The sequence below is a fragment of the Artemia sp. Qi Xiang Cuo genome, chromosome 1 (assembly GCF_049724085.1).
Source record: "Artemia sp. Qi Xiang Cuo chromosome 1, ASM4972408v1, whole genome shotgun sequence".
Taxonomy (NCBI): domain Eukaryota; kingdom Metazoa; phylum Arthropoda; class Branchiopoda; order Anostraca; family Artemiidae; genus Artemia; species Artemia sp. Qi Xiang Cuo.
In genome coordinates this window covers 50,320,871-50,340,547 of record NC_142794.1, presented here as the reverse complement: position 1 = coordinate 50,340,547, position 19,677 = coordinate 50,320,871, and the positions used below count along the sequence as shown (strand labels likewise).

Below are 19,677 nucleotides of genomic sequence, written 5' to 3'. Positions count from 1 at the left end.
GAAGAAACCCTGAAATACAACTAGAGAGACAATTTTGAAGAGGCTCAAAGCACATCCCCCTCAGAGGTTAAGAAACTTGAAAAATTCGTTAAAAAAACACTGAAAGTGTGGAACAGCATTAAAACTTAAAACGAACTTCGATTATTGCATATTTGAGAGGGAGTTCCCCCCCAGCCCCTCGCTCTTTGCACTAAATCTGTTAAGCGCTTCCGACAAATCTTCTTTTCCAACTCTACGGCCCTTGTGTTTCAGCAGTCGTTCTTAACGAATTGGGACAAAAAACTTAAAGAGGGGGGGGGGCTCAGGAGGGGGTAGCCGAGGGGTTAACAAGGAGGCAAGTGAAGGAAAATTATTTTGCGAGCAAGAGTTAGAGACAGTGCTAAAAGGATTAAAAAATAACAAGGTATCAGGTGCTGATAGTGTAGGAAATGGAGTTTTTGAAATAGGGTGACTGTGAAGTTAGAGACAAGCTACTCAGGATTATGAATATAATTTTCGGAAAAGGGTAACTACCAAGCCATTTTAGGAAAACCTGATTTAAACACTTTTGTCAAAAAATTGGGAGAGTGAGTGTGGTAATTATAAAGGCATTAGCTTGGCTTCTGTAGGAAGCTAATTATTTAGTATAATGACACTTTTTATGCTTGAAGATGATATAGATCAAGTTCTTAGAGATGAACAGTGTGGTTTAAGGACTTTGTCTTAAGAAACACGTAAAAGGCAATGGTAGACCATGGAATCAAATGGGAAGGTAAGACTCCCCTACACTTAGATTATGCAGTTGATTTGAGTGTCCTAGATGAAAATAATAGCGAAATCAATTATATTTTGGAGGTTTTGAGAGTTAAGGTTGCAAGAATAGGTAGAAAAGTTAATGTTAAGAAGAGTAATTTGCTTAGACTAAGAACAAATGAAGTTAAAAAGGTGATGCCGGGTAACAAGAAGATTTACCAATAGGATTGCTTCACTTACCTAGGTAGTTCTTTAGTTCATAGTAGAATAGCCAAGGCCAAGGGTATCTTTTTTTCACAATTGAAAAAAGTTTAGATGAAAAGGGAGATAAGTCTATGAATAGAGTCCAGAAGATAAGTCTACGGGAATTATCTATGAACAGTTTTGGATACCCAATCGACTGACTGGATTTCAAACAGTTAACTGTGCAAAAAAAAAAAAAAAAATGGGTTCTGTTAACTTTCTAGGTCTATAATGAGAGAAAGGTTGAGATGGCTAGGATACATTCTGCAGATAAAGGATAAAATATAATACATAACAGATTGCCAAAGGTCTTTCCTTTTTGGCCATCCATCTAGGGCCAACGGAAAGCATTTCGTCCTCGAATGGGATGGGTAAATATCATAAGAAAGGATTTAAAGGTTATTAGAACTTCTTGGGAGGGTCTAAAGAGGGAAGTCTGGCATAGATTAGGATGAAGGAGGAGCGTGCGCATATCTGTTGGCCTCGGGCGGCCTGGTTGTGCAGTTATTTGTTGGTAGTAGTAGTAGTACCCTTTGCAAACAACAAAAGATATCTTACTGCAGCAATGTGGGGTTTTCTTCCATTTCGTACCACAAAGCATAAATTTTTGCCCGAAATGGGTCAATATTATTAAAATACAAATTCTAATACAGCCAAACGATTCGTCACGGATTAAAGCTCCCAACAAGAGGTTTTGAGTCCCCTATCTTAAATACCGACTCCAGAGTATGAAGTGAATGCCACATCATGTTCCGTGTTCATTCATAAATCTTCAACTCATACTGGACATGAATACTTCATTGATTACTACGTTTTTTTTAAAATCATGAGCAGATGATGACATTTTTAAGTAAAAAAGATATTGTGCCACAGTAAAGCGGCATTTTCCGTAATTTTTGCCACATAATGTCAATTTTTTGTCTAACTATGGTCAAAATGCCGGGAAATGCAAATCCTATGACAGTTAATCAATTTGTCATTGTCCAAAACCCTAATGTGAAGGTTTTTAGCCCCCGTCTTGTAAAATAGTTTAAAGTACGCGGATCAGGTCTTACAGTGACGTGAATGCTGCAATGACTTCCATCTCTATTCGTATTTCGTCAGCTGATAATGACATAAATGCTACAGGGACTATCATGGTTTTTGATAATTAAATAGAAGGTGATGACTTTTATTTAGTAAGAAAAGAGACCGTCTCAGGGCAATGTGACGTGTTCTGTCATTTTGTGCCATAAACATCAATTTTAGCTCAAAGAAGATCAAAATATCGGCCATAATATCGAGCCAAATTTTAAGATAACCAATTGATTTGTCATCGTCTAAGACCCCAATTGGAGGTTTTGCGCTCCTCATCTGGAAACCGAGGAAAACAACTTTTTTTACTTTAGGCATATACGTTTTTTACGCTTTTTATTTTTACCCTTTTTACTTTTTTATTTTTTTTCTCATGAAAATTATTGAATTTTTCCTTTCCGAGTTATCGAAAATACTCGTGATAACATACCCATCGCACTCTTTAGTTTATTCTTATACTTTATATTAAACAGAAAAAAAAAAGTTTTTCAACTGAAAAGTAAGGAACAGCATATGAAAGGGGTTGCCCCTTCCTCAATACCCTCCTCTTCACGCTAAAGTTTTCAGTTCTTTTAAAAAAAAGCTTCTTATTCTAATTCAACGGCCCTTGTGTTTCAGGAGTCGAGTAGAGATGACCCTAAAGGTCCCACGAGTACACCAAATATGGGCATAGAGTCATTAGGGAGAACACGTGAGTAATGGGGTCAATGACCTATAACCTGTGCTGTCAGTCACTACTCAAATTGTTTCCGGGCAAAGTTTAATAATGTCTGACAGGTGACGTCAAGTTTATTAATGTCTTTTGAGTTTAACCAGAATTATTTCCAGGGCAAAGTTTAGATCACACTTGACAGCTAATGTCATGATTGATTGATTTGACACGAAAGGGGAATTAATTTGTTGTTTCTAAGGGGAATTATTGATTCACGAAAGGGGAATTAATTTGCTGTTTCCAAAGAGAATTGTTTCCGAGCGAATGTCTAAATTAATGTCTTTGGAGTTCTACCAAGAGAATTGTTTCCGAGCGGATGTTTTGATCTTAGCGATGAATTGTTTTAGCGCGGGAATCAGGTTTCTTAGTAATTTGAAATGTGTCATCGCAGAGATGCCAAAAACAAAAGGAACACGCTGAAATTACGTTTAGGGATTATTTGGGCGAAACCGTATTAGACATTATAGGGAATTTTTTCGGCGAAACAGTTAGAGACATTTTAAAAGATGATTTAAAAGATGATTTTAGAAGAGGATTTGAGGGTGAAACTCAGTGGTCGTTATAATACACAAGTTCCATTTGAACAGTGTCGTGAGGTCTTCTAACCCATCCCCAAAGGGTTCAGATCCCCCAACCCCAACCCCGAAGGAAGCTCTACGTGTTCAAAGGTCCTCCAGGCTCCCAAAGGGCCCCCAGCGCCCCTAAGGCACATGAACCACCATTTTAATACTTTTTTAAGGCTTTATGATATCTTTTCAGAACAAATTATTATTTTAGAGTATTATTTCGGTGAAACAGTTAGAGACATTTTAAAAGATGATTTTTGAAGAGATTTTAGAAGAGGATTTGAGGATGAAACTCTGAGGTCGTTATAATACACAAGTTCCATTTGAACAGTGTCGTGAGGTCCTCTACCCCAACCCCAAAGGGTTCCGATCCCCCTATCCCTACCCCGAAGGAAGCCTCCGGTCCTCAAAGGTCCCCCAAGCTCCCAAAGGACCACCCGGCCCTCAAGGGTCCCACAGACCTTCAAAGGCCCTCCCCGGGCCCCGTCTTTCGTTGATGTGTGTTGTCTGAAACTTATGATTTGGGATATGTAAATTACTATTTCGGAATTTTCTGAGCTAGATTTCATAGTCGTTCATTGGTGTTTGTTGTCTGAAACTTATGATTTGGGATGGGTGGATTGCAATGTTTGACTTTTCTGAACTGGATTTCTGAGCCGTTCATAGGTATATGCTGTCAGAAAATTACGATTTGGGATGGTTAATTTGCAATTTCCGTCTTTTCTGAGCAAGGTATATTAGCCTTCCATAGGTGTGTATTGTCAGAAAATTATGATTTGGGATGTGTAGTTTGCTATTTGGACTTTTCAGAGCTAGTATTCTTAGCCATTCAAAGGTATTGGTTGTCTGAAACCAATAGTTTGGGATGAGTAGTCTGCTATTTCAGGCTTTTCTGAGATAGATTTCTTAGTCTTTCGTAGGTGGGTGTTGACAGAAATATATTTTTTGGGATGTGGGGGTTGTTATTTTTGAATTTTCTGAGCTGAATTTCTTAGCCTTTCATAGGTGTGTGTTGACTGAAAAATATGATTGGGATAAGTGGTTTTCTATTTTCTACTTCTCCGATCTGGATTTCTTATCCTTCCATAAGCGTGTGCTGTCAGAAAATTATGATTTGGGATGTGTAGTTTGCTTTTCCGATTTTTCAGAGCTATGATTCTTAGTCTCTCATAGGCGTTTGTTGTCTGAAACTTCTAGTTTGGGATGAATAGTTTGCTATTTCAGGCTTTTCTGAGCTAAGGTTTCCTAGTATTTCGTAGGTGAATGTTGTCTGAAACTTATGATTTGGGATATGTAAATTACTATTTCGGGCTTTTCAAAGCTAGATTTCTTAGTCTTTCGTTGGTGTGTGTTGTCTGAAACCTATGATTTGGGGTGGGTGGATTGCTATTTTTGACTTTTCTGAGCTGGATTTCTTAGCCTTTCATAGGTGTAGTTTGTCTGAAACCTATGATTTGGGATGGTTAATTTGCTATTTTTGACTTTTCTGATCTAGGTTTCTTAGCCTTTCATAGGTCTGTGCTGTCAGAAAATTATGATTTGGGATTTGTAGTTTGCTTTTTGGACTTTTCAGAGCTATGGTTCATAGTCCCTCTTAGGTGTTTATTGTCTGAAACCTATAGTTTGGAATGATCAGTTTGCTATTTCAGGCTTTTCAAAGCCAGATTTCTTATTATTTCGTAGGTGTGCGTTGTCTGAAACTTATGATTTGGATTGTGTGGGATGCTATTTTTTTTACTTTTCATAGCAAGATTTCTTAGTCTTTCGTAGGTGTGTGTTGTCTGAAACCTATGATTTGGATTGTGTGGATTGCTATTTTTTGACTTTTTTGAGCTGGATTTCTTAGCCTTTCGTAGGGGTGTGTTGACTGGCACCTATGATTTGGGATGAATGGTTTGCAATTCTTCACTTTTCTTAGCTGGATTTCTTAGCCCTTCATAGGTAAATTTTGCCTGAAACCTATGATTTGGGATGGTTATTTTGCAATGTTTTACTTCTCTGAACTAGGTTTCTTAGTCATTTTTAAGTGTGTATTTTCATAAAATTATGATTTGGGATGTGCAGTTTGCTATTTGGACTTTTCAGAGCTAGAACTCTTAGTCTTTCATAGGTATTTGTTGTCTGAAACCGATAGTTTGGGGTGAGTTGTTTTCTATTTCAGGCTATAATGAGCTAGGCTTCTTAGCCTTTCGTAGGTGTGTGTTGACTGAAACTTAGGATTTGGGATATGTAATTTGCTATTTCCGACTTTTCATAACCAGATTTCTTAGTCTTTCGTAGGTGTGTGGTGTCTGAAACCTCTGATTTGGGATGTGTGGGTTGCTATTTTTTTACTTTTCTGAGCGGGATTTCTTAGCCTTACGTAGGTGTGTGTTGACTGAAACCGATGATTTGGGAATGAGTGGTTTGCCATTTTTGACTTTTCTGAGCTAGATTTCTTAGCCTTTCATAGGTGTGTGCTTTCAGAAACTTATGATTTGGGAGGTGTAGTTTACTTTTTTGACTTTTCAGAGTTAGGATTCTTAGTCCATCATAGGTATTTGTAGTCTGAAACTTCTAGTTTGGTAGTTGGCTATTTCAGGCTTTTCTGACCTAAGGTTTCTTAGTATTTCGTAGGTGAAAGTTGTCTGAAACGTATGGTTTGGGTTATGTAAATTGCTATTTTGAGCTTTTCTGAGTTGGATTTCTTAGTCTTTAATAGGTATATGTTATCTGACATCTATGATTTGGGATGGGTGGTTTGCTATTTTTGACTTTTTTGAGTTGGATTTCTTACCCTTTCATAGGTGTGTGTTGTCAGAAAATTATGATTTGGGATGTGTAGTCTGCTAGTTGGACTTTTCAGAGCTAGGATTCTTAGTCTCTCATAGACGATTGTTGTCTAAAACCTGTAGTTTAAGATGAATAGTTTGCTATTTCAGGCTTTTATGAGCTAGGTTTCTTAATATTTCATAGGTGTGTGTTGTCTGAAACTTATGATTTGTGATTTTTAAATTTCTATTTCTGGCTTTTCTGAGCTAGATTTATTAGTATTTTGTTGATGTGTATTATCTGAAACCTATGATTTGGGATGGGTGGAATGCTATTTTTGACTTTTCTGAGCTGGATTTATTAGCCGTTCATAGGTCAATGTTGTCTGAAACTTATGATTTTGGGTGGCTAATGTCCTGTTTCCGGATTTTAATAGCTAGGTTTCTTAGCCCTTCATAGGTGTGTGTTGTCAGAAAATTATGATTTGGGATGTGTAGTTTGCTAGTTGGACTTTTCAGAGCTAGGATTCTTAATCCATCATAGGTGTTTGTTGTCTGAAACCTATAGTTTGGGATGAATAGTTTTCTATTTCATGCTTTTATGAGCTAGGTTTCCTAGTATTTCGTAGGTGTGTGTTGTCTGAAACTTATGATTTGGGATATGTAAACTACTATTTTGGGCTTTTCTGAGCTAGATATCTTAGTCTTTCGTTGATATGTGTTGTCTGAAACCTATGATTTGGGATGGGTGGATTGCTATTTTGACTTTTCTGTGCTGGATTTCTTAGCCATTCATAGGCGTGTGTTGTCTGAAACTTATGAGTTGGGATGGTTAATTTGCCATTTCCGGCTTTTATTAGCTAGGTTTTTTAGCCTTTCATAGGTTTGTGTTGTCAGAAAATTATGATTTGGGATGTGTAGTTTACTATTTGATCTTTTTAGAGCTAGGATTCTTAGTCCATCATAGGTATTTGTTGTCTGAAACCAATAGTTTGGGATGAGTAGTTTGCTATTTCAGGTTTATGAGCTAGGTTTCTTAGCCTTGCGTAGGTGTGTGTTGACTGAAACTTATGATTTGGGATATGTGAATTACTATTTCGGGCTTTTCTAAGCTAGATTTCTTAGTCTTTCGTTGGTGTGTGTTGTCTGAAACCTATGATTTGGGATGTGTGGGTTGCTATTTTTGACTTTTCTGAGCTGGATTTATTAGCCTTTCATGGATGTATGTTGTCTGAAACCTATGATTGGGATGAGTGGTTTGCTATTTTTGACTTTTCTGAGCTAGATTTCTTAGCCTTTCATAGGTGTGTGTTGTCAGAAAATTATGATTTGGGATGTGTAGTTTGCTTTTTGGACTTTTAAGAGCTATGATTCTTATTCTCTCATAGGCGTTTGTTGTCTGAAACTTCTAGTTTGGGATGAATAGTTTACTATTTCAGGCTTTTCTGAGCTAAGGTTTCATAGTATTTTGTAGGTGAATGTTGTCCGAAACTTATGATTTGGGATATGTAAATTACTATTTCGGGCTTATCTAAGCTAGATTTCTTAGTCTTTCGTTGGTGTGTGTTGTCTGAAACCTATGATTTGGGATGGGTGGATTGCTACTTTTGACTTTTCTGAGCTGGATTTCTTAGCCTTTCATAGGTGTGTGTTGTCTAAAACCTATGATTTGGGATGGTTAATTTGCTATTTATGACTTTTCTGAGCTAGGCTTTTTCAGGCTTTTCTGAGCTAAGGTTTCTTAGTATTTCGTAGGTGTGTGTTATCTGAAACCTATGATTTGAGGTGTGTAATTTGCTATTTTTGACTTTTCTGAGCTAGATTTCTTAGTCTTTCGTAGGTGTGTGTTGTCTGAAACCGATGTTTTGGATTGTGTGGGTTGCTATTTTTTTAGTTTTCTGAGCTGGATTTCTTAGCCTTTCGTAGGGGTGTGTTGACTGAAACCTATGATTTGGGATGAGTGGTTTGCTATTTTTGACTTCTCTGAGCTAGATTTCTTAGCCTTTCATAGATGTATGCTTTCAGAAAATTATGATTTGGGAGGTTTAGTTTGCTTTTTGGATTTTTCAGAGCTATGATTCTCAGTCCCTCAGATGTGTTTTTTGTCTGGAGCTTTTAGTTTGGGATGAGTAGTTGGCTATTTCAGGCTTTTCTGAGCTAAGGTTTCTTAGTATTTTGTAGGTGAATGTTGTCTGAAAATAGGAAAGTTTATACTATGATTGTGATTATTTTTCATGAAGATAAAAAGTTTCACTTTAATTCTAAATTTTCTTAAATTCAATCCCGACCTTTCTCAAAGAGATGAAAAAATTAAATTTCTATTTCAAATATTTCCCCGGAAGAAGAAAAGTTCAACTTCGATTCTGAATTTTCTCAATGAAAATGAAATAAGTTATTGATCAAATCTATTTTCCCGAAATAATATCAAAATTCCCACTTCGGTTCTGATACTTTTCTCAAGGAGATGAAGAATTTTTAAGTCCTGTTTCATATTTTTCTTAGAAGATAGGGAAAGTCATACTTTGATCGTGAATATTCAAGTTCTATTCTGAATTTTACCAAAGAACACAATTCAATTCTAATTTCCCCAATAAAAAATTTTAAGTTCAGTTCTAAATTTTTCCGTAGAAGATAGGAAAAGTTATATTATGATTGTTACTATTTAAAATAAAGATAAAGTTGCACTTTAATTCTATATTCTCTTAAATTCAGATCTGACTTTTGTCAACGTGGTGACCAATTCGAATCTCTTTTCCAAATTTTTCATATAATATATAAAAATTTACGATTTTTGTGCTAATATTCTTCAGGAATATAAGTAGCTCCACTTTATTTCTGGCTACAATTTAATTCTGTATTTTCTCAAATAACAACAAATTGTGATAGTTACCATCTGGATTTTCATAGGAAAGAGAAAAAAAGTTTGCTCAGTTCTAAAATTTACAACTAAAAATGAATGAGATTTCATATCAAATCCTATTTTCTAAAAGCTACAAGAAATTTTAAGTTTAATTACAAAATTTGACATGGATGATAGGAATGGCTATGCTATGTTTTTGATTATTTAGCATGAAGATAAAAGTTTCACTCTATTTCTAATTTTTCTTAAATTCAGTTCATTCATCTAACCACCAAAAACAATAGGCTAGGTTAGGTTAGGAATAAATAAATGTTAATAAATAATTAGAAACATTTCTCCATGTTTAAGTTAGGTTAGGTTAACTTATCATGAGCGACAATGATAAGCTAACCTAACTTAAACATGGTAAAAAGATTACCTTAGGTTAGGTTAGGTTAGATTAAGTTAGGTTAGGTTAAGTTAGGTTAGGGTAGAATAAGTTAGGTTAGGTTAAGTTAGGTTTGATTAAGTTAGGTTAGGTTTGGTTAGATTAAGTTAGGTTAGGTTAAGTTAGGTTAGGTTATGTTAGATTCTGTTAGGTTACGCGCGCGTACGTAGGCTAACCAGACCTATCCTAACTTAACCTAACCTAACTAAAGTGGAATTAAAGTGGAGCTCCATATCTTCATGAAGAATATTCACAATCAAAGTATAACTTTTCCTATATGATATTAAAAATTTGGAAAATAGATTCGAATTGATCACTACTTTGATAAAAGTCGTATCTGAATATATGAGAATATAGAATTAAAGTGCAACTTTATCTTTATTTTAAATAATAACGAGCAAAATATATCTTCTTATATTTTCTACGGAAAAATTTAGAATTGAAATTGAATTTTTTTAATTGTTAAATTACAATTGAATTGTGTTTTTTGGTTGAATACAGAATAGAATTTGAATGTTCACGATCGAATTATAACTTTCTCTACCTTCTACAGAAAATTTCGAACATGACTTTCAATTTCTTCATCTCTTTTTGAAAAAAGGCTGAACTGAAGCTGAACTTTTGATATTATTTTGGGAAAATATATTTTATCAGTAAATTATTTCATTTTCATTGAGAAAAGTCAGAATCGAGGTTGAAGCTTTCTTCTTCCGGGAAAATATTTGAAACAGAACTTTAATTTTTTCCATCTCTTTGGGAGAAGTCGGAATTGAATTTGAGAAAATTTAGAATTAAAGTGAAACTTTTTATCTTTATGGTAAATAATCACAATCATAGTATAACTTTTCCTATCTTTTATTGAAAAATTTAAAAGTGAACTTTATGTTTTTTATGTCTTGGTGAACTTTAAACTGAAGTAGAAGATTCTTACTTTCTCTAGAGAAAATAGAATTAATTTTTGTTATTTGGTAAAAGTAAAAAAAGAACTTGAACTACTCTATCTTATATTAAAAAATTCGAACATTATTTTAAATATTTTCTTCTCTGTGAGACAAGTTGGAACTGAATATAAGAAAACTTTGAATCAAAGTGAAACTATTTATATACATAGGAAATAATCACAAATAATAGTATAACTTTTCCTATCTTCTACGGAAAAATTTTAACTAAACTTTAAATTTTTTATGTCTTGGTGAACTTATAACTGAAGCGGAAGCTTTTTATTTTCTCTGAAGAAATTGGAATTGACGTGTGCTCTTAGGTAAAACTCAGTAGGAATATTGAAGTGCTCTGACTTCAATGAGTAATTTGGAGCATAGCTCAAGATTTTTTCCGTTCTTTGAGACAAATCCGAAGGGAAGAAAAATCTTTTTATATTATTTTGAAGGTAAAGATGCTATCAGGTCGAACCTATAAAATTACATACCTCAAATCATAAGTTTCAGCCAAGACACACCTACGAAATACTAAGAAACTTAGCTCAGAAAAGCCTGAAAACTTTTGGTTTCAGCCAACACACGAGTATAAGAGATTAAAAGTCCTATTTTTGAAAAGTCGAAAAAGCCAAGTATAAATCTCAAACAATAATTTTCCGACCGGACAAACCTATGAAATGCTACGAAATCCAGCTAGTACAAGTCAAAAACAGACAACTTATCATCCCAAATCATTGGTTTCAGCCAAAATACACCAATGAGAGACTAAGAAATCCAGCTCAGAAAAGTAAAAAAAATAGCAACCCACACATCCCAAATCATAGGTTTCAGACAACACACACCAACGAGACAAGAAATCTAGCTTTGAAAAGCCCGAAATAGTAATTTACATATCCCAAATCATAAGTTTCAGACAACATTCACCTACGAAATACTAAGAAACCTTAGCTCAGAAAAGCCTGAAACATCCAACTACTCATCCCAAACAAGAAGTTTCAGACAACAAACACCAATGAGGGACTAAGAATCCTAGCTCCGGAAACTCAAAAAAGCAAACTAGATCTCCCAACTCATAATTTTCTGACAGCACACATCTATGAAAGGCAGAGAATTCCAGATCAGAAAAGTCAAAAATACCGACACAATCACACCAAATCATTGATTTCAGTCAATACATCCCCACAAAAAGCTATTAAATCAGGTTAATACAATTCAAAAAATTGCGGCCCACATAATATAAAACATCAGTTTCAAACAACACATACCGACGAAATACTAATAAACCTTAGATCAGAAAAGTCAAAAATAGCAAAGTACAAACCTCAAATCATAGGTTTCAGTTAACAGACCTACGAAATACTAAAAAAACTTAGCTCAGAAAAGTCCTAAATAACAAACCATTCAACCCCAAGTATAATTTTAAGACAACAAACACCTTTGAGGGACTGCGAATCCTAGCTCTGGAAAGTCCAAAAAGAAAACTAGAAACCCCAAATCAAAATTTGCTGACAGCACACACCTATGAAAGGCTAAAAAACCTAGCTCATAAAAGTCAAAAATAGCAAATTAACCACCCCAAATCAATAGGTTTCAGACAACTGATTTATATGAAAGACTAAGAAATCCTGCTCAGAAAAGTCAAAATTAGCGATCCACCCATCCCAAATCAAGGGTTTCATACAACACAAACCAGCTAAAGACTGAGAAATCTTGCTCAGAAATGCCCGAAATAGTAACCTAAATACCCCAAATCATTAGTTTCAGACAATATTCATCTAGCAAATACTAGGAAACTTTACCTCAGAAAAGGCTGAAATACCAAACTATTCAACCGAAACTATAGGCTTTAGAGAATAAAAGACTATCAGACAATATGAATCATGGCTCGTAAAAGTAAAAATATCGCACTGCACATCTAAAACCTTGATTTTCTGGCAACAATCAACTATAAATGGCTAAGATATCTAAGTCAGAAAAGACAAAAATAGCAAACCACTCATCTCAAACAGATGTTTCAGACTAAATATACCACTAATAGGTTAATAATTCTAGCTCAGAAAGGTCAAAAGTAGAAACTCATACATCCCCAATCATAGGCTTCAGACAAGACCCACCTACGAAAGACCAAGATACTTAGCTCTTAAAAGCTAGAACTGGTATTTCAAGTATCTCGAATTATAAGTTTCAGTCAACACACACCTAAGAAAGGCTAAGAAACCTAGTTCATAAAAGCCTGAAATAGAAAACTACTAATCCCAAACTATCGGTTTCAGACAGCAAATACATATGAAGGACTAAGAATCCTAGCTCTGAAAAGTCCAAATAGCAAACTACACATCCCAAATCATAATTTTCTGACAACACACACCTATGAAAGGCTAAGAAACCTAGCTAATAAAAGCCGGAAATAGCAAATTAACCATCCCAAATCATAAGTTTCAGACTGTGTAGGCACCCTCTGTAAATATTGTGTTTTCCATTGATTCATATTGTAAAAGTGTTATTTTGTCTTGTAGTGATTTATTGAGAAATTAAATGAACTTGAACTTGAACAACACTCACCTATGAACGGTTAAGAAATCCAGCTCAGAAAAGTCAAAAATAGCAATCCACCCATCCCAAATCATAGGTTTCAGACAACGCACATCAACGAAAGACTAAGGAATCTAGCTCAGAAAAGCCCGAAATAGGAATTTACATATCCCAAATCATAAGTTTCAGACAACACACACCTACGAAATACTAGGAAACCTAGCTCATAAAAGCCTGAAATAGCAAACTATTCATCCCAAACTATAGGTTTCAGACAACAAACGTCTATGAGAGACTAAGAATCCTAGCTCTGAAAAGTCCAACTAGCAAATTACACATCCCAAATCATAATTTTCTGACAACACACACCTATGAAAGGGTAAGAAGTCCAGCTCAGAAAAGTCAAAAATAGCCAACACCCATCCCAAATCATGGGTTTCGGAAAACACTTACCTATGAAAGACTAAGAAATCAAACTCAGATAAGCCCGAAATAGTAATGTAAATATCCCAAGTCATAAATTTCAGACAACATTCACCTAGGAAATACTAAGAAACCTTAGCTCAGAAAAGCCGTGAAATAGCCAACTACTCATCCCAAACTAGAAGTTTCAGACAACAAACACCTACGAGGGACTAAGAATCCTAGCTCTGAAAAGTACAAAAAGTAAACTACATCTCCAAAATCATAATTTTCTTAAAGCACACACCTATGAAAGGCTAAGAAATCTAGCTCAGAAAAGTCAAAAATGGCAAACCACTCATTCCCAAATCATCGGTTTCAGTCAACACACACCTACAAAAGGCTAAGAAATCCAGCTCAGAAAAGTCAAAAAATAGCAACCCACACATCCCAAATCATAGGTTTCAGACACCACACACCTACGAAAGACTAAGAAATCTGGTTATGAAAAGTCGGAAATAGCAAATTACATATCCCAAATCATAAGTTTCAGTCAACACACACCTACGAAAGGCTAAGAAACCTAGCTCATTAAAGCCTGAAATAGCAAACTACTCACCCCAAACTATCGTTTTCAAACAACAAATACCTATGAAGGACTAAGAATTCTAGCTCTGAAAAGTCCAAATAGCAAACTGCACATACCAAATCATAATTTTATGAAAACACACACCTAAAAATGACTAAGAAATCCAATTCAGAGAAGTAAAACATTACAAATTAACCATCCCAAATCATAGGTTTCAGGCAAAATTTACCTATGAAGGGCTAAAAAATCCATCTAGGAAAATTCCAAAATAGGATTCCATTCATCCCAGATCATAGGTGTCAGTCAATACACCCCTATGAAAAGCCAAGAACTCCGGCTAAGACAAGTCAAAAAATAGCAACCCACACAATCCAAATCATAGGTTTCAGACAACACACACGTACGAAATACTAAGAAATCTGGCTATGAAAAGACAAAAAAATAGCAACCCACACAATCCAAATCAAAGGTTTCAGACAACACACACCTACGAAATACTAAGAAATCTGACTATGAAAAGCCTGAAATAGCAAACTACTCATCCCAAACTAAAGGTTTCAGACAACAAACACCTATGATGGACTACGAATCCTAGCTCTGAAAAGTCCAAAAAGCAAACTACAAATCACAAATCATAATTTTCTGACAGCACACACCTATGAAAAACTAAGAAACATAGCTCAGAAAAGTCAAAAATAGCAAATTAACCATCCCAAATCATAGGTTTCAGACAACACACACCTACGAAAGACTAAGAAATCTAGCTTTGAAAAGCCCGAAATAGTAATTTACATATCCCAAATCGTAAGTTTCAGACAATATTCACCTACGAAATACTAGGAAACCATAGCTCAGAAAAGCCTGAAATAGCAAACTATTCATCCCAAACTAGAAGTTTCAGACAACAAACGCCTATGAGAGACTAAGAATCATAGCTCTGAAAAGTCCAAAAAGCAAACTATACATCCCAAATCATAATTTTCTGACAACACACACCTATGAAAGGCTAAGAAATCTAACTCAGAAAAGTCAAAAATAGCAAACCACTCATCCCAATCATAAGCTTCAGTCAACATACACGTATGAAAGGCTAAGAAAACAATCTCATAAAAGTCAAAAATAGCAAGCAACACGTCTCAAAACACAGGTTTCAGACAACACATACCTATGAAAGACTAAGAAATCCAACTCAGAAAAGCCCGAAATAGTAATTTACATATCCCAAATCATAAGTTTCAGTCAAGACACACCTACGAAAGGCTAAGAAACCTAGCTCATTAAAGCCTGAAATAGCAAACTACTCATCCCAAACTATTGGTTTCAGACAACAAACACCTATGATGGACTAAAAATCCTAGCCCTGAAAAGTCCAAATAGCAAACTACACATCCCAAATCATAATTTTCTGACAACACACATCTATGAAAGGCTAAGAAACCTAGCTAATAAAAGCCAGAAATAGCAATTAACCATCCCAAATCATAAGTTTCAGACAACACACACCTATGAACGGCTCAGAAATCCAGCTCAGAAAAGTCAAAAATTGCAATCCACCCATCCCAAATCATAGGTGTCAGACAATACACACCAATAGACGACTAAGAAATCTAGCTCAGAAAAGTCCGAAATAGTAATTTACATATCCCAAATCATAAGTTTCAGACAACACATCACAACGAAAGATAGGGCCCGAGGAGGGTCTTTGAGGGGCTGGGGGGCCCTTGAAGGCCGGTTGGTCCTTTGAGAGCTTGGGGGACCTTTGAGGACCAGGGGCTTCCTTCGGGGTTGGGTTAGGGGAATCGGAACCCTGTGGGGTTGGGGTAGAGGACCTTATGACACTGTTCAAATGGAACATGTGTATTATAACGACTATAGAGCTTCATCCTCAAATTCTCTTCTAAAATCTCTTCAAAAATCATCTTATAAAATGTCTCTAAGTGTTTTGCCGAAATTATTCCCTAAAATAATAATTTGATCTGAAAAGATATAATAAAGCCTTAAAAAAGTATTAAAATGGGGGCTCCGGAGCCTTTGGGGCGCCGGGGGCCCTTTGGGAGCCCGGAGAACCTTTGAAGACCGGGGGCTTCCTTCGGGGTTGGGGTCGGGGAATCGGAACCCTTTGGGGTTGGGTTAGAGGACCTCACGACACTGTTCAAATGGAAATTGTGTATTATAACGACCACAGAGTTTCACCCTCAAATCCTCTTCTAAAATCATCTTTTAAATCATCTTTTAAAATGTCTCTAACTGTTTCGCCGAAATAATTCCATAAGATGTCTAATACAGTTTCACCTAAATAACCCCTAAACGTAATTTCTGCGTGTTCCTTTTGTTTTTGGCATCTCTGCGATGACACATTTCAAATTACTAAGAAACCTGATTCCCGCACTAAAACAATTCATCGCTAATATCAAAACATCCGCTCGGAAAAACAATTCTCTTGGTAGAACTCCAAAGACATTAATATAGAAATTCGCTCGGAAACAATTCTCTTTGGAAACAACAAATTGATTCCCCTTTAGTGAATCAATAGTTCCCCTTAGAAACAACAAATCAATTCCCTTTTCGTGTCAAATCAATCAATCATGACATTAGCTGTCAAGTGTGATCTAAACTTTGCCCTGGAAATAATTCTGGTTAAACTCAAAGGACATTAATAAACTTGACGTCACCTGTCAGACATTATTAAACTTTGCCCGGAAACAATTTGAGTAATGACTGACAGCACAGGTTATAGGTCATTGACCCCATTACTCACGTGTTCTCCCTAATGACTCTATGCCCATATTTGGTGTACTCGTGGGAACTTTAGGATCATCTCTACTGAGTCGTTCTTAAGGAGATGTGACAAAAAGTCAAACTTAAGCGTAAAGAGCGAGGCATTGAGGAAGGGGAACCCTTTTCATATATGGAATAATTTCTGTTCGTTTCTAAGTTTTAATATTTCTCCTTATTTTCAGCTGAAAAAACTTGTTTTTTTTATTTAATTTCTGTTCGTTTTTCAAATAATACCGGGAAATCCGGCTCCTCTCTTGAAAGTTCCCTCCCCCGACTAAAAATTCTTCCATGGAAAGTTCCTCCCGTGTAAAATACTCCCCCCCCCGGAAAAAAATTCCCCAAGATAATTCTGGAAATTGGCCCGATTCTGACAATTCAAACTAGAAAATTTCTTACGACAGATTCTGCCTGAAAAAGTACCCTTAGCATACTTTCATTTGAAAATGATTTGAATTTCTCATGAATCATGCTGAATCATTTGAATCATGCTGGAAATCATCCCACCAAGGAAATTTTTTCCGGAAATTCCCTCCTCCCTGGAGGAAATTTAATTCCGCAGAAAATTTCCCCAGGGATAATTTCTCCTGCAGAAAATCCACCGCCCCCCGGAAAAGTTCTCCAGACAATTCTAGCCTCGCTGAAACTTTCGTCTGGAAAATTTACCCAGAACATTTCTACATATAAAATTGAGTTAGCAAAGAGTAAGTAAGACAAATAGGAAGAATTTCGTATAGGAATTTGGGTAAATTCCTCAAGTTTAAATTTCCTCCATATCAGGAACTCCCAAGTGTTCACCCCCCGCAAGGTATCGAAGGAAAAATATGGTTTCTATTAGTTCAGAATTTTTCTATCGATTTTTACTTACTGATACCTCAAGACCCGTTCTCACGCATGGTCATATACGCACGAAGGTCAAAGTATATTGAGGTCTGATTCATCAGAATCCCTCATAAATAAGACCAAATTACGATTCTTTTGATGTATCTACCACGAACTATTTGATAAATATTTACAGACACTCCTGTGCATATTTTGTACAGGGGCTTCAACTCCCGAAAGTTTGGGGGCGGGGATGTAGTTTAAAAAATATAGTTGGGTAATTTTGTTGCTTTTTCAATATTTTAATGAAACACTAAAAATAGCACTTTTAAATTAAAGAATGATCAAAATCCTAATATGTAAACATCTAGAACGAAGCGCCTTGATGCCCCCAGGGAGCTCCTTGACACCTTCCCTCCCCCCAATTGTTATCCCTGATATTGTGGGAAAGTTTAAGGGAGGGAAGAATTACAACCTACTTTTAATGTCCTTAATGTCCAGTTTTAACAATAACTGAATGTATCGAAGGAAAAATATGGTTTCTATTAGTTCAAAAATTTTCTATCGATTTTTGCTTACTTATACTTCAAGGCCCGTTCTCATCTACGGCCATATACGCACGAAGGTCCAAGTATGATGAGGTCTGATCAAACAGAATCCCTCATAAATAAGACCAAATTATGATGGGTTAAAAGACAATGGACGGGTAGAAACTGATGATATCCTGCTAAGCATTCATGAGAATTAGACTTTAGAAAAACCCAAAAGCTTATAAATCCTCGTCCGGAAGATTATACAAACAAAGGATGTACATAGCCTACATACATGGGCGCCCATAAGCTGAATTCCAGGAGGGGCAAACCTCGTCAGGGAGGGGGGCAATCCTCGTCTAATTGGCATTTTTAATGCTATATAATAGAAATCTCAGAACAAAAACATAAAAATAAGGCAGAATCATTCAGCCAGAGGGCGGGGGGGGGGCGGTTATTGACTTATGACTCCAAAGGCTTAAACAATTTTGAATGCATTTTTCTAAAGTTTTATAAAACACTAATATTACCATTTTAATTTCTTGTTTAGGCGGATACATTTTCAGCAGCATGGAAATGAGCACCTGTGAAATTCCAAATGTGCAACTGTATTTATCATTTACGAGCAAGAGTGGTAAGTTTTAATTCATACTTCTTACCTCACAATCACGCAAAACATCTACAGCCATTCTACCATCAGGGTTCGTAATGAAACTTGTCCATCTACTCAATCTTCTTTTCAAGTCATACAGCCACAGGTCAATTGTAAAATTTTGTTTCTGTAGTGTCCGAAGTCCCTGATAAAGTTGAGTGTATTGGTTATCTAATGCTTTGCACTGAGCTTGTAACTCCTCATATATAGAGCTCAAGAAAACAAGCTCCCTATCATCATAATCAGCACTATTAAGTAATTGTTCAAGGAGCTCTTGCTTTTTGTGAATTAATTGCAGAAGCAAACGTACTTCAATTCGTACTAGGGTAAGCTCGTGTTCATTATCCAGAGGTCGATCAAGAAGCCAAAACCGATTTTGTATTTCCATCAACACCGAGCGTAATTCCTCGATATCAGAAATGTCTTTGCTTGTTGTTGTTTCAATTAAATTACTCACATGATCAAGCCGATCATAGCAGTCTAGCACTTCAAAACGAAGGTCTTCTACATCAGCAAGGGGGAGATGATTTAATGCCTGTTCGAGCGACGTTTTGATATCTTCATCGATTTCCTCCCTACGTAGTTGAATTTCAACCGAGATTTTCTAAAAAAATAAGAAATGTGTAGTATTTTGTTTATCTGAAACACTACTAAACTAAATCCATCTTTTAAGTCACTTCATAAATATATGTTGAACTAACATTTTCGCCATGAGCAATATCGATTCAGCATTTGTTTGTCCAAACAATACAAACTGTTAAAGAAGTTGACCATATTAAACGCCTCGCACAATTTATTTTATGTTTTTCAAGATTGTAAAACTTGACATCATTTTAAAAGGGTATGACACGACAATAAAGGATGAAGAACTCATCCCCACTGTTATTCATTACAAAAGTTTTAGTTTTTTGAATCACAGGAACTTACTAATTTTTACAACAAAGTTGAAACAAAAGGGCAGTTACGGAGACAGGCACGTATGTAAGAGGGGGGGGGGGGTGTGCTTGTGCCATACGTTTTCTCCTCTAATTTAGATATATTCCATACAAGTTACACGTATGTATGGATTTTCTTTG

The 19,677-nt window shown here is 35.8% G+C and overlaps 1 protein-coding gene across 1 annotated transcript in view; it reads right to left on the bottom strand.

Moving 5' to 3' along the window:
• The window catches only part of LOC148956437 (uncharacterized), a 570,204-nt gene that overhangs the window by 114,734 nt on the left and 435,793 nt on the right, over nucleotides 1-19,677 (bottom strand). Inside the window, 1 exon segment of the mRNA XM_089090886.1 lies at nucleotides 18,609-19,205. Coding sequence (XP_088947012.1) covers nucleotides 18,609-19,205 — 597 coding nt within the window.